The sequence below is a fragment of the Chlorella variabilis genome (genome assembly GCF_000147415.1).
Source record: "Chlorella variabilis unplaced genomic scaffold CHLNCscaffold_4, whole genome shotgun sequence".
NCBI classification, from domain to species: Eukaryota; Viridiplantae; Chlorophyta; class Trebouxiophyceae; order Chlorellales; family Chlorellaceae; genus Chlorella; species Chlorella variabilis.
This window is the reverse complement of record NW_005435084.1, coordinates 1,545,947-1,559,252: the sequence shown is the minus strand read 5'-3', so window position 1 is coordinate 1,559,252 and position 13,306 is coordinate 1,545,947. Positions and strand designations below refer to the sequence as shown.

General features: G+C 70.3%; 5 protein-coding genes across 5 annotated transcripts in view; 3 read left to right on the top strand and 2 right to left on the bottom strand.

Moving 5' to 3' along the window:
• CHLNCDRAFT_57104 (expressed protein) overlaps window positions 1-893 on the top strand; it is a gene marked incomplete at both ends in the record, with an annotated part of 1,404 nt that extends 511 nt beyond the window's left edge. The window contains 2 exons of the mRNA XM_005850321.1: window positions 245-560; window positions 678-893. Of these exons, the coding sequence (XP_005850383.1) occupies window positions 245-560; window positions 678-891 (530 nt within the window). The remainder of the gene's footprint in view (window positions 1-244; window positions 561-677) is intronic.
• A 1,542-nt stretch (window positions 894-2,435) lies between these two features.
• On the top strand, window positions 2,436-4,158 carry CHLNCDRAFT_142255 (hypothetical protein; the record flags this gene model as incomplete). The annotated part of the gene is made up of 5 exons (XM_005850320.1): window positions 2,436-2,951; window positions 3,226-3,341; window positions 3,566-3,665; window positions 3,830-3,965; window positions 4,106-4,158. 5 exons carry the CDS (start codon window positions 2,436-2,438, stop codon window positions 4,156-4,158), a joined length of 921 nt encoding a protein of 306 aa, XP_005850382.1.
• A 397-nt stretch (window positions 4,159-4,555) lies between these two features.
• On the bottom strand, window positions 4,556-5,808 carry CHLNCDRAFT_20716 (hypothetical protein; the record flags this gene model as incomplete). The annotated part of the gene is made up of 5 exons (XM_005850077.1): window positions 4,556-4,679; window positions 4,873-4,956; window positions 5,188-5,255; window positions 5,424-5,537; window positions 5,689-5,808. Coding segments are annotated over 5 exons (510 nt in total), but the record flags the coding sequence as incomplete, so codon positions are not given.
• Window positions 5,809-7,453: 1,645 nt separating this feature from the next.
• On the top strand, window positions 7,454-9,493 carry CHLNCDRAFT_57102 (hypothetical protein). The gene is made up of 6 exons (XM_005850319.1): window positions 7,454-7,767; window positions 7,818-7,880; window positions 8,148-8,341; window positions 8,524-8,608; window positions 8,764-8,896; window positions 9,097-9,493. Exons 3-6 carry the CDS (start codon window positions 8,175-8,177, stop codon window positions 9,381-9,383), a joined length of 672 nt encoding a protein of 223 aa, XP_005850381.1. The 5' UTR covers window positions 7,454-7,767; window positions 7,818-7,880; window positions 8,148-8,174; the 3' UTR covers window positions 9,384-9,493.
• A 36-nt stretch (window positions 9,494-9,529) lies between these two features.
• Window positions 9,530-13,283, bottom strand: CHLNCDRAFT_142252 (hypothetical protein; the record flags this gene model as incomplete). Its single annotated transcript, XM_005850076.1, has 11 exons — window positions 9,530-10,459; window positions 10,633-10,725; window positions 10,907-10,995; window positions 11,239-11,329; window positions 11,448-11,644; window positions 11,786-11,906; window positions 12,056-12,156; window positions 12,306-12,456; window positions 12,686-12,856; window positions 12,997-13,109; window positions 13,238-13,283. The coding sequence occupies 11 exons, from the start codon at window positions 13,281-13,283 to the stop codon at window positions 9,530-9,532; spliced, it is 2,103 nt and encodes a 700-aa protein (XP_005850138.1).
• Between the last annotated feature and the right edge of the window lie 23 nt (window positions 13,284-13,306).

Genomic DNA, 13,306 nt, shown 5'->3' with positions numbered 1-13,306 from the left:
TGACGACCTTTTAGCTGACGCGGTCGCCGGCGCCGTGGGCGACGTCGTCGGCAAACGACGCCACCACCCACTCCACCACGCGGTCGACCGAGAAGGGCGCGGCGCCGCCCGCCGCCCCCCCCTCCTCCCTCTCCACGTCCCGCACCTCCTCCGCCCTGTCCGAGCCGCTGAAGAAGCTGTCCACGAACCGGGCCACGGGCGCGGTGGCCACCGCGGGCTCCGCGGCCACCCCCTCCACCGCCCCCGCCCCCGCCGCCTCCACCGCCACCACCGACGTGGCCGTGGTGCCGCAGTTTGAGGCGGAGGTGGAGCGCGTGGCCGCTGAGCCCGCCGTGGCCCCCGCGCCCCTCACCCTGTACGAGGACAGCTTCTTCTCCCGCTCCCTCAGCGCCTCGGACATGCTGGACCTGGACAGCGACGAGCTGGAGCTGCCTGGCGGCGCCGCGCCCTTCTCCTTCGACCCCCTGGTCGACTGCGTGGTGCCGTCGTTTGCCGACGACCTCGCCCCCGCCGCCGGCGACCGCTACAGCTTCCAGGTCCCCTCCTACAACGCCCAGCAGGTGCGAGCCGCGGCAGAGCGAGAGGGCCCGCCGCCGCAGGCGCCCGCGGGAGTGTGGGCAAGGGACCAGCAGCCATCAGTTGCTGGCACCTGACCACCCCTTGCCCTCTTCATGCAGAGTTCCTTCATTCCTCAGCAGCCCAACTACATGCCCGCCTACGTGCGCCAGCAGCAGCCCGGCAAGCTGGTGCCCCTGGGCGGCACGATGGCCAAGCCGGCCGCCGTGCCGCAGCAGCGCACCCCCGAGGAGGAGGCTGAGGAGGCGGCGCGCGTGGCACGCCACCGCGAGCGCCAGCGCAAGAAGCGCAACTTTGGCCGCGCCGTGCGCTACCAGGTGCGTGCCAGCGCGCATGCGATTTGCGGCCTGGGTATGCAGCCACCTGGGCGGGCAAGCACAGCGCAGACCTGCCATCCCGTCCAGCGCCTCACCGCTCTGCCCTGCCCCCTCCCCCCGCCTGCAGTCGCGCCGCGCCTATGCCGAGATCCGCCCCCGCGTCAAGGGCCGCTTTGTGACCCCCGAGGAGTATGCGGTGTACCAGGCGCAGGCCGCCGCCGAGAAGGCCGGCGTGCCCTATGTGCCCGCCTCCGCCATGACGCCGCCCGCTCCCGTGGAGGAGGACGCCGTGGTGCCCATGCCCTCCTTTGTCTTCTGAGCGCGGCGCCGCTGCCGCTGCCGCTGGATGCGCGCCGCCCCCAATCCGCGGGTGGCCGCACCTGGCCCCGCTGTACATCGTACCCCCAGCACACACACCGTTCTCGCACCAAACCTGATCCCGCCGCCGCCTCTTGAGTCCGTGGCAGGGGCGCCGTACTAGCTACCTACGTTGAGTACCCCCGCCGCAGCCGCTGGCTTTCAGGGCGCTTGCTGCCATTGTGCCCAGTGTGCGCAGCCATTGGGACGTCCCTTTTGAACCCTTCCCTCTTTCATTCCCCAGCGTGTCCTCATTTGATGCTGATGCCCTGGTGCGATCGGGCACCGGCACCGCCTCATTTTTTTCTGCTGCTCCTTCCCTCACAGCCCCAGTCCTCTCGTCGCCCCGCCGTGGCAGGCTGGCGCCGGCTTGTAGGCCGGCCCGCCGCGCGGGTGCGGCCCTCTGTTGAGGCTGGACTCTGCAAACTGTTTTTGTGTGTTTTTCCTTAGTTTTGTGCCCCAACCGGCACTTCTTCTTTCCCTCATGGCCGCCTCCTCTGCCAACCACCCAGGGCGTGCCAATCATCAAAACCCTTCTCTCATCTCACCGCGGCCTCCGGGCCAGCGCTGAACTCACCAAACGCACGCTGACTCCCTTCTTCTTTACTGGCTGGCCCCTCTGGTGGCCAACCACCCTCATACATCACCTGCACTTGGCGCCTGCACTTGTTTAGATTTTTTCTGAATGCGATGCCTGATGAGGGCCGGACCGATGCGATGCAGCGCCTCCTGGCCGTGTTGTAACCTTGCACCGCTTGAATAGAGACTGCCTGGAAGATTGCGCAGTTAAGCAAGTGGCAGATGAGCTGGGGAGCTGGTGGGTGGACTCACAGGGCACGTTGGGGAGAAGCTCCTTCAAGCGTGCTGTCCCACAAACACCTCCGCTACCACGGGTGACGGGGCCGCCAGCTGGGCTTTGCCCACCTGCCACCCGCGGCTGTCTTCTTCTTCTTCCTCCAAATTGTTCGTGACGACCCCTCTCCCGCAAGTGGCTCAGTGCCCCTCTCCATCTCCTTCCCAAGCTCACGAGCACGACGCTCCTCTCCTACTTGTTGCTCTCAGGATTTACCACAGCCGATTGAAGTAGTTGCAGCAACCGGCTGGTGAAAGCAACCCACATCATCTCGCTGTCGGCCCATGGAGCAGCAAGCCGCACTACAGGCTGCTGCGGCTCAACACGGCGGAATGCATGGTGTCGCAGAGCAGCAGCAGCAGCAGCCTGTTGCGCCAGCGCCAGCAGCCGCAGTTGGCCCACCGCCGGCAGCCGGCGCCGGCTACGCCGCTCCGGCAGGTCCTCACATTATGCCACCCTCTGCGGCTCACCCAGCCGTGGCGCCACCACCAGCTGGTCTGGCAGGCACAAAGCGGCCGTATGACGAGGCAGGCGCGCCTGCAGTCGCCGGCAGCTACCAGGGCACCGCTGCTGGCTACGCCACCGACGCAAAGCGGCAGCACGTGGCGCCGCCGCTGACGCCGGCGTCTGTACCGCGAGAGACTGTGTACCGCTTGGTGCTGGATGTTGTGGACACCGCCCTCATCATCGGCCGCGGCGGCAACACCGTGCGCCAGATTGAGCAGACGACCGGGGGGCGCGTGAAGCGGCTGCAGGAGCCGCCGGGCGCGCGGGAGCAGGTGGTGGTGGTCTGGAACTCGGCCAGGGAGCTGCCCTCGCCGGGGCGCATGGCGCGCAACACGGCACAGGTGTGGCAGTGCCAGGGCGGCAGCGCAGGCCCTGCCACAGGGGCATGTGTGCATGCGGGGGCTGTGACTAGTGCTGCTCCTCCATTATTGACCGGCCGTTGAGATGGGGCGCTGCCCTGATGATGTTGCTGGCTGGCTGGATGCCTGGCTGGCACAGCTCTGATGCTGATGCTTGGGCCAGTGAGCGCCAAGGCCAGCCATTCCCTGCTGCTCAACATGCTGGCCTCCTTGACAGGCTGGCCCCGTTGGTGGCGTGCGGCTGCTTGGCGTGCAGGAGGCGCTTGTGGACTGTGTGCGGCGCGTGGTGTTCCAGGAGAATGCGCCCATGGGTCAGCCCATGAGCGCACGCCTGCTGATCAGCCGCACGCAGGAGGCGGGAGTGATGGACAAGTGAGTGCCGCCCCGCTCGCGCGGGGCGGCACGCCGGGAGGGCGAGCTGGGCAGGCGATGCTCCGCTGCCTGCAATGGCTGCTGCTGCGCCCGCCAGCTGGGCTTTGCCTCCCACCTGCCCTCCCCAGTGGCATCGCTGCCCCTCGCTGTGCGCTCTGCTCATTCGAATCCCACTCTGCCCGCTCGGCTACAACCAGCTGCTGCCCCGCCATCCCGCCCTGCAGCATGAATGCCATTGTGGCTGAGAACCCGGGGATCAGCATCGAGCTGAAGCGGGCGCAGGAGCTGCCTGCCTGCGCGCTGGACAACGATGTGCTGGTGGAGGTGAGTGGGCTGGCGGTGTGGGCGGGGGCAGGGGGCATGGCAAATGTGGCTGGCAGTTCATCCCCGCTGACCTCTCCCTGGCACCCCGTCGCTCGGTCGCTGGCCCACACAGCTCCTCCTGCCACCTGTGTTCCCTGCCCCTGCCCGCCGCCTCCCGCCTGCAGCTGAGCGGCGAGAAGTATTCGCTGCTGGCGGCGGTGGAGGCGCTGAGCCATGTGCTGCGGGAGCACCCCATCCTGGAGCGCCCGGGCGGCGCGCCCCCCGCGCTGCGCGCCCTGGCGGGCCCACCTGCCGCTGCACGTGGGTGGCGCCGCGCTGCTGCACCCGCTTGCGATGCCCCCATCCCTGCCTGGCCTTAGGGCAGCTGCCAGGAACATTGCTGTGAGCAGGCCTGTGCCCATGCTCCCCGCTTGCCTGCCTGCCTGCCCGCCTGCCTGCAGCGGCAGGGTACGGCGCACCGGCACCGGCGTACGGCGGATACCGCGCGTACTAGGAAGGCAGCCCGGCCTGAGCCTTGAAGCCAGCTGCAGGAAAGTGGCCAGCACCTCTTGTCTGACCCCATGTCAATCACCTCATATTGTGTTCACTGCCACCTGGAACTGTACACCAAAGCATGGAGTGCCCAAAGTTTACATACTGCACAGAGCTTTCGGCGGATCAACCGCCACATGCGGAGCGCATGAGACTGGAGTGCAACGTGGTGTGGCCAAGACGAGGGTGGCCTAGTGCAAGCGCAGTGCTGGGAGTCCTGCTGGAGCTGCGTCCCCACGGCTCCTCCCCTGCGACCCAGCAACCCAAGCTGGCAGCAGAGAGCCGGAGCCTGTGGCAGCCGTGGCAGACACACTCCGCGCCGGCCGCGCAGGTGCAGCCGCGCAGCTCAGCGGTACAGCTCAGCGGTACATGGCCTCGCTGCGCAGGTTCTTCTCCACCTCCACCTCCCACCGGTCGCCATTGGCCAGCAGCTTCTGCTTGTCGTACAGCAGCTCCTCGCGGGTGCCGGTGCTGTACTCAAAGCTGCACACCAGCGTCCGGGGGCGCAAGGGGCAGAGGGGGTGAGGCACGGCGGGCAGCAAGCAGGGGCACAGGAGGCGGAAGGGACAAAGTGGACACGCAAGAAGCTGGCAGCCGTCGCTGGCTCAAAAAGGGCCGGGGTGGTCGCGGCTGCCTCTGGCCCGCCTGCCCGCCGCCTGCTGTGCCGGCGCCTCACTTGGGCCCCTCCACGATTGCGTCCACGGGGCACGCCTCCTGGCAGAAGCCGCAGTAGATGCACTTGGTCATGTCGATGTCGTAGCTGGGCGGGGCGGGGCGGGGATGGGGCGGGAGAATGGCAGGGATGTGAGGCAGGTGTGGGTGGTGGGGCAGGGGGAGTTTGTTTTGTGGTGGTGCAGCAACAGGTGGTAGGGCAGGGGCAGCTCCATGGCCTCCAGCAGCAGATAGACGTTTGCAGCCACGGGCAGCAGCATCAGCAGCATCAGCCGCCTGCCGTGCCCCCGCACAGCGGCCGCCGCCGCCGCCGCCTCACCGGGTCGTGCGCCTGCTGCCGTCCTCGCGCTCTTCTGTCTCAATGGTGATGGCCTGGGCGGGGCAGATCTGCAGCAGGGGCACCACCCGCGGCAGCGGCACCACGCCTGTAGGAAGGCTGCAGACATGGACCCCACAACAAGGCTGCCTCCTCCATCCCAGCTGCGGCAGTCAGGCTTCCCCCTGCCTCCCCCCACCGCTCCGCTCCCCGTCCTCAGCCCCTCCGCCCCCACTCACCGCCTCGCACAGCTTACAGGCGATGCAGCGCTCCTCGCCGGTGGGGTAGCGGCGCAGCACATGCTCGCCACGGAACCGCGGGCTCAGCGGGCCCTTCTCGAATGGATAGTTGATCTGCGGGGGGTCAGGGGCAGCCGGGTGAGCAGCAGGGCAGAGCGGGGAACAAGGCAAGGAGTGGGGAACGAGATGCGAGTCGTGTGCCGGTGCGCCTCGCTAGCCCCGACGGGGCCCTCGCTCCCGCCCTCGCTCCCGCCTGCGCCCTCACCGTCACGGGGCGCTCGAAGAAGACCTTCAGGGTGAGGGCCAGGCCGCGCCAGAGCTCGGTGAGGAACAGCGTGTTGGCGCTCTCGTCCAGCACGCCCGCCAGGTCCTTGGGCGCCTCGCGCTGCGACGTGGCATACTCCTTGGCGCTCAGGTCGGCGCCCGAGCGCTGCAGGCCTGCGGGCAGGAGCGGCCGGGGGAGCGCGCGCCGGGGCCAGGGATTGGCAGACGACCAGGAGGTGATAGCAACAGGTTGGGGAGGGCTGTGTGCAGTGGCTGGGTGAGGGGTGAGGCATGGACGCACCCTCGTGCAGCCCAGCTAGCTCCTTGTCGTGCTTCCTCTCTGGAATGCCCACCCCCTGGGCCACCGCGCTGCTGTGCAGGCTGCACGAGAGCTCCTTGAGCCCCCCCGACGTCTGCAAAAGGCTGGGGGCCAGCCGGCTGCCCAGTTGCCGCAGAGCCATCGCCAGACGAACGATGGCCTCCGCTGCCGCCTGTCCTGACCGCTGAGAGGCCCGCTGCTGCCTTCACCACCTCTGAGCCGCTCCGATCGCGCCGCTGCCGGTCCGCTGCACTGGGAAAACAAGCAAAGTGCTCCCGAGGGGCGATCAAGCCTGCGGTTTGGCCGAGGAGGGGCTCCAGCGAAGAAAACCTGGTGGCCAGCTTGGCAGGCGAATGCGGGCTTTTGCGGTGGCGGCGCTCGTTTCCACCTCGCTTTCAGCGCTCTTTGTCCCCACAGCTGCTTGTTTGGGCAGCCCATGCAGCATGCCCTGCTGCGTGCAGGCCGACCACAGCCACTGCTTCAGGCGGTGTGGACACCACGAGGCGGCAGCGCAGTGGTGTGTGGCGGACCATATGGCTCCACGGCGAGCGCGGCGGCTGGTGGGTTGGGCCACCTGCTGCGCCGCCACGGCCGCCAAGGCGGCGGCAGACGTGCAGCCGACCCAGGGTGGCTTAGGGCTGGTGCCTGCCGGTGGGCAGGCGCCGCTGCTGGACGCCTCCGTTGCTGCCGGCGATGCAGACGTGATCGGCTATCTCCGGCGGCAGGTCGGTGCCCCCAGGCCCTCAACGTCATGCCACAGGCGGCGCCTGCCTGGCTGGCATGCTCCGCGGCTGGAATGCTCCGCATCCCACTAGCTGCTGCATGCCAGAGAAGCGGCCGCTCATGGTGCCGCCTCCAGCCCCACACCGCCGCTGCTGCCGCCCGGACCTGCCCACCAAACCTGCTCCGCTCCCCTGCCTCCCCGCTTTGCTGCAGTACAAGCTCAGCGACCAGCGTGTGGTGCGGGGCAAGGCCGAGCGCGCCCTGGCAGCGCTGCAGGCGGCAGACAGCAGCGTGCACGCGCTGTCCTTGGAACGGGACGTGCTGCCCAAGCTGGAGGTGGGTTGGGCGGGGGCCGGTGGGGGTGGGGCGCACCCGAGGCAGGCAGGCGGCCGCCTCACGCGACTCCTGCTTGCCTGCACCTCAGCTTGCCGCCGCCTGTGGCCCGCGTGTCGCAGCTGCTGGAAGCGCTCAGCCCGGGCCTGGGCTGGAAGATTCTGAAGCGCTGCCCCGAGGAGTTTGGCAGCCCAGAGGCGCTGGAGCGCTGGCACCTGGCCGCCGCCTACCTGCACACCATCGGCATCCCGCCGCACGAGGCGCGTGGGCGGGGAGGGGAGGCCCGGCGCCGCCGGGGCTGGCGCGGGGCGGCGAACCGCGGCGGGGATGGTTGGCTGGGCTGGGCAGCACAGCACATGGGCAGGCGCGTGCGTGGCTGTGGCTGCTCAGCATGGGTGGCTGCCCTCCCACCCCTCGCCTGCGCTGCAGCTGCTCACGCGGCGAGCCCATGCGGGCTCATGTGCTGCAGATCACGGCGCTGTTTGTGCGGCACGGGGCGCTGCTGCGCCAGGCGGTGGCGGCGCCCGACAGCCTGCGGCGCTTGTTTGAGTGGCTGCAGCGAGACCTGGGCCTGCCGCAGCCGGCCATCGTCAAAGTGCTCAACCGCGTGCCGCTCATCCTGCAGGTGCGCCGCCGGGACGGGCGCCGCCGTAGGGCTGCAGCGGCGTGGCAGATGGGGCGGTACTGGCACTGGTACTGGTACTGGTACCGTCGGCCCGCCGCTCACGGGCGGCCCCGCCCCGCTTGGCCTGCAGGCTGATGTGGACGGCGTGCTGAAGCCGCGCCTGCAGTTCCTGCTGGACCTGGGGCTGCCGCAGGTGTGGGGCCAGCGGGGGCGGCTGGCGCTGGGGGCAGGCATGCATGTGTGTGTGTGTGTGTGTGTGTGTGCGTGTGGCGGGGGCTGCCAGTGGTGGCAGGGTGGCCTGCATCAGCATTACCGACCGGGCTCGCGTTGTGCGCTAGGGAGCCACCAGCGACGCGCTTCAACGCAATCAAGCACGGCTGCCATGCTCGACGGGGCCCGGCCACATCCCTTTGCCGCTCCGCTCCCTCCACCTTGCTCGTCCTGGCTGCCTGGGCTGCAGGAGCGCATAGTCACCGGCATACTGCGCATGCCCGAGGTGCTGGGGGTGGACAGCGGGGTGCTGGCAGCCAAGGCCGACTACCTGGCTCAGGCGGCGGGGCTCAGCCGGCGCGAGGTGGCGGCGCTGCTGGTGCGGGACCCTGCCGCCATGCTCTGCTCGCTGGACCACTTGCAGCAGACGGTGCAGTGGCTCAGGTGCGCTTGTTGGTGCCGCGCTGCGCTGCGTGGGGGTGGGGCGGCCAGCTATGGAGGCCTCGAGTGGCGCTGGCGCTGCATACAGGCGCGGCCCTGCCCCCGTCCCTGTCCCCACCGCTGCCCTGCCGCCTTCTGTCCACCTGCCAGCTTACGCTTGTTTCCACCTGCGCTGTGCTGTGCAGCGAGGGGCTGGGCCTGGATGCCGACCTGCTGCGCCACGTGCTGTCCAAGGGAGGCGTGGCCAAGTACCCGCTGGCCACGCTGCAGGCGCGCGGGCGGGGCGGCGGAGGCGCTGGCTGCTGGGCGCTGGGCATGCTCGCCACTGCCGCGCTCCCAGCCGACCTGCCTGGCTGCTTCCGTGGAGCGCTGATGCCTTGCCCCTGCTGATGCCTCCCGCCTGCTGCTCTCCCCACCCGCTGCAGGAGCGTGTGGCCTTCTGGCTGCGCCTGGGGTTTGGGCTGGGCGAGGTGCGGTGCATGCTGGAGCGCATGCCCCGCCTGCTGCTCTACCCGGTGCACGAGCCCAAGTACCAGCTCAAGCTCCGGTTCCTCACAGGCACGCATGCACGCGCCGCGCATGGCAGGCAGCGGCAGGCAGCACAGGACCAAGTGCTGCGCTGGGTTTGGATGGGGGCACCTGGCAGCGGGGGCGCCTGGCAGCGTGGTGGCCGGGCGAGACCGCCGGCTCCCCGTGCTCTCCTGCCCTCCACGCCCAACCTCCTGCCTTGCCGCGCCCCCCTCCACTGCTGCCCGCAGAGGAGTTGGGCCTCCCGCTGGGCGCCCTGCTGTCCTTCCCCACATACCTCAGCTACTCGCTGCCGGGGCGCATCGCACCGCGCGCCGCCGCCGCGCGCGCCCTGGCCGGCCGCGCCCTGCCCCTCCAGCAGCTGACCCGCAAGGATGAGCAGTGGGCGGCCTGGCTGGGGGTGGGCCCGGAGGAGTGGTGCGCGTTTCAGCAGGCGTGGCGGGCGGGGCCCGAGGCCCGGCGCTGGGCCGACCCAGAGTCCCCGGGAGGGCAGCCGCGGCGGGTGCCCTCTGGCTGAACAACTGCAAGACACCCACTGTATGCCTGTACCAACCAATTTTCCTTCCTGCCTACACTGTTCTACGTGCTCCCTTTATTTCATTGGAAACATGTAATCATCATGCCGCCCGCGCTGCACGTGCTGCCTACTGCCGCTCCGCAGGCTCAGGGCGCCGGGTTGGCGGCGCTGGGGGAGCAGAAAGACACGCGCATCCTCTTGGATCGCGGGCTGGGCAGGGGCAGCTTGGAGCCGCCAAGCCCTGGCAGCGGCAGCGGCAGCGGCGAGACGCGATCGCCGGCAGCGGCGGAGGCGGCGGCGGGCGGCTCTCGGCTGCCGCGCTTGCGGGTCCCGGCCGGGGAGCCGAGGAAGCAAGTGATGGAGGTCTGCTTGTTGGCGCGGCGCGTGCTGGGGGCGGCCTGCAGCAGGTCTCCCAGGCGCCGCATCGGGCGACCGCTGCCACCCGCCGTGGCCCTGCCGGCGGGGGTGGTGCTGGCTGGGGCGCCGAGCGGCGCCGCCGCGGCGGCATAGGGCGTCGTGCTGGGAGGCAGCCGCCCCGCTGCACCCGCCATGCCTGGCACCGACCCCTGCGCTCGCAGCTCGTGCTGCCGCTGCTGCTGTGGCTGCGGCGCAGCGCCTGCTTGCCGCCGCTGCTGCTGCTGCTGCTGACGCTGCGCATCCGCGCCTGCCGGCGCCGCCTGCTGCGGGCGCAGGTTGGCGTGGCTGTTCTCGTCGCCGCCCCGCGCCGCCCGCGCCGCCCCCAGCGCGCTGCGCCGGTTCACGGTGCCCTCGCTGCGCGCCGCCCTCAGCAGGCTGGTGCCGCCGCCGCTGCCGGCTGCGGAGGAGCCCAGCGCCCAGGGCGTGCCGTCGGCGCCGGAGCTGGCGGGCGGCGGCGAGGAGGGGCCGGGCGTGGCGGCCTCTGCACGCGCGGCATCGTCGTAGGCCGCCGCTGCTGCTGCGGCGGCCTGCAGCTGGCGCTGTTGCTGCCAGGGGTAGACCCAGGCGAGGCGCGCGCTGCCATCATCTGCCTGCTCCTCGGGCTGCTGCCGCTGGATGGTCCACACCCTGACGGTGGCGTCGTCGGCGGTGGTGGCAATCTGCGGGGCGGGCGGGGTTGTTTGGTGATGGTTGATGGGTGACGTTGTGAGCGAGCGACGTAGCAGGCTCAGCAGAGCAGCACCAAGCAGCGTTGGCAAGCGTGGGGCCTGCGGCAGGCGGCCGCAGGTGGCTGGCAGGGCGGCAGCAGGGGCGGGCGGGAGGGGAGGGTCACCTGATGGAAGTCGGTTGGGCACCACGCCACCGCCGTCACCTCGCCCTGGTGCCCAGGCAGCACGTAGGGGCTGGCGCCGTCTGGCGCATCCACCTGCAGCACGCGTGCATCGGCAGGGCAGGCAGCGCTGGGCGTGCGGCAGAGGCGGCGCGGCAGGCGGCTGTCGGGGGTAGCCAGGCGAACCGCCCTAGAAAGCCAGCTATGGGCGTCCCCACGCTGCCGCCGCCATCGTCGCCACGGCTGCTGGATTGCAGGCAGCATGCAGTACACACACCTCCCAGATGTATGCGCTTCTGTCGGTGGAGCCGCTGATGATGTGTGTGCCGTCAGGGCTCCAGGCCGCCTTGACATAGAAGGAGGTGACTGCATGGGAGGGAGGAGGGGGGAGGTGAGGGGGTGAGCGCAGCAGCGGCAGAGACAGCGGCAGGCAGGCAGCTGGCGGCAGATTGGGCGGCAGGGGGCAGGCAAGAGGGGTTAGTCTGTGCAAGTACGTGCCGCAGCGCAGGTCTCCGCCCCCTGTGGCCTGTGGCCCGGTGGCCTGTCCCCTGTGGCCCCTTCAATGTCCAGCTGACGAACCGCCCTGCCCCCCACCCCCGCCCCGCCCACCTGTGTGGCCTCCAAACCAGCGCGTGGGGCCGATGCTGGGGCGCAGCGGATCGTAGACCAGGTGGTGGCCCCCCATCAGGCTCACCAGCAGCTGGCTGCCTGCAGGCAGGTGGGCGGCAGCATGGGGGGGTGAGGAGCAGTGGCGCAGCTGTCAGCGAGGAGCAGCAGCGATTGGGGCCGGCAGCGCGCAGAAGCACAGGGAGGGGCACGCGGGCGCAGGCCCCGCTGCCGGCTGCAGGCGCGCCTTGCGGGTGCAGCGCCAGCGAGGTGATGCCGTGCTGCTTCTGGCTGATGTGCGGCACGCTGGCGTCGCACAGGCGGGACAGGTGCATGGCCGGGGCGGCCTCCCCCGTGGCGCCGCCGCCTGCCTGGCGCAGGTCCCAAAACTTCACGATGCCGTCCACGCCTGGAGCGGGGGAGTGGAGGGGCGGGCAGGGACGGCATGGTGGCATGCATGGGGTCAAACTAGGAGGCAGGCGAGCAGCGGGGGAGGCGGGGAGGCACAGGCAAGCTCGCAGCGGCAGGGCAGCGAGGCGGCACGGCGCACCTCCCGTGGCCAGCTGGCTGCCGTCGCCGTGCAGGAAGGCAAGGGAGGTGACGGAGGGCCGCGTGCGCCCCTGCAGCGGCGTGCGCCGCCGCTTCTGCTTCTCGCTCAGCGCGTGTGCGTCCTGCACCGCCCCAGGGAGCGGCAGCGGCAGGGACAGGGACGCCAGGCAGGGGTCAGCACACATGGCAGGGGCAGCCGGCGGCAGCGGCCGGGCCCTGCGGTGGCCCCCTCTCAGCATACCAGCGCAGTGCTCTGCCGCCCTGCCCCCACCTGGATTGTGACGACGGGGGAGTGGAACTGCTGGCCGGTGTTGGCATCGGAGCGCGCCGCCACGCGCGCATCCCACACCAGCAGCGCTCCGTCGCGCGCGCCTGCACGGTCGGAATGGCGCCACGCGTTGGATGAGCGGCTGGAAGCGCTGCCAGGCGCCGCCACACGATCTCGTGCAGCACACGACACACAGAAGCAGCGAGGCGCCCACCCCGCGGTTCAGCCAGTGGCGCGGCGCGCGCTGCCGCACCAGAGGCAAAGATGGAGGGGGCGGCGGGGCTTGGCGCCACGGTTTTGACGCTGCCGCTGTGCCCGCGGAAGGAGGCCAGCAGGTCGGCGTGGCCGGTGTCCCACAGGGAGATCGTCTGGTCTCCAGAGGCGGTCAGCATCTGACTGTCGTCCTGCACCAGTAGGCAGGCAGGGGAGGCAGGCAGGGGGGCCAGCACAGCCAGGGGATGTGAGGCCGGTGCTGGCTGTGGGCGGCAGTGGGCGGCGTGAAGGGCAGCGGGCACTGGCGCAGCTGCCGACAGCTGTCACCAGGCCGGCATGTGCCTGCCAAAGTGTCTGCCCACAGGCAACTGCAAGCACCGCCAGGCAGGCAGGCAGGCAGGCAGGCAGGCGCATGCGCACGTTGCACCAGGCAATGTCGAAGACGGCGTTGCGGTGGGCCAGCCACTGCGCGCGCGGCTTGTTGGGGCCCCAGTCGTCCGCCATCTCTGTGGGCAGCTCCGCGCTTGTGTCCACAATCGACACAAAGCCCTCCTCATCCGCGATGGCCAGCAGCTTGCAGTCGTTGTAGACCTGCACAGGGAAGGCGACGGTTGGGTGGGACGGGGCTCTGCTTGCAAAAGCAGCAAGGTTGTGAGGCAGAAGGCGGCGGCCGCTCCGCACGGCGCGCCGGCCGAGTGCGGCCCTGCCGCCGCTCTCCGGCGCCGTCGCACCTTGCTGTACTCGGCTGCAAAGGCGGGGGTGCCCGTCAGGCCCGGATTGTTCATCACCGTGCCGCTGCAGCGGCCCTCGCAGCGAAACTCGGCCACAAAGGGGCGGGCGTGGACTGCAAGGCCACATGGAGGCGCATTTGAACACCCGATGCGGACCCGACAGCTTTGCAATGCGCCCTTTGTGCTGTACGCCGCTGAGCAGCCCTCCTGTCTCGCTTGCAGGCAGCAGCATGGCGCTCACTTGGGCCTGCATGAAGCTCCCTTCCCAGAACGCGCTGCGCCAGCATCCTGCCGCCTCAGGCTGCCAGAA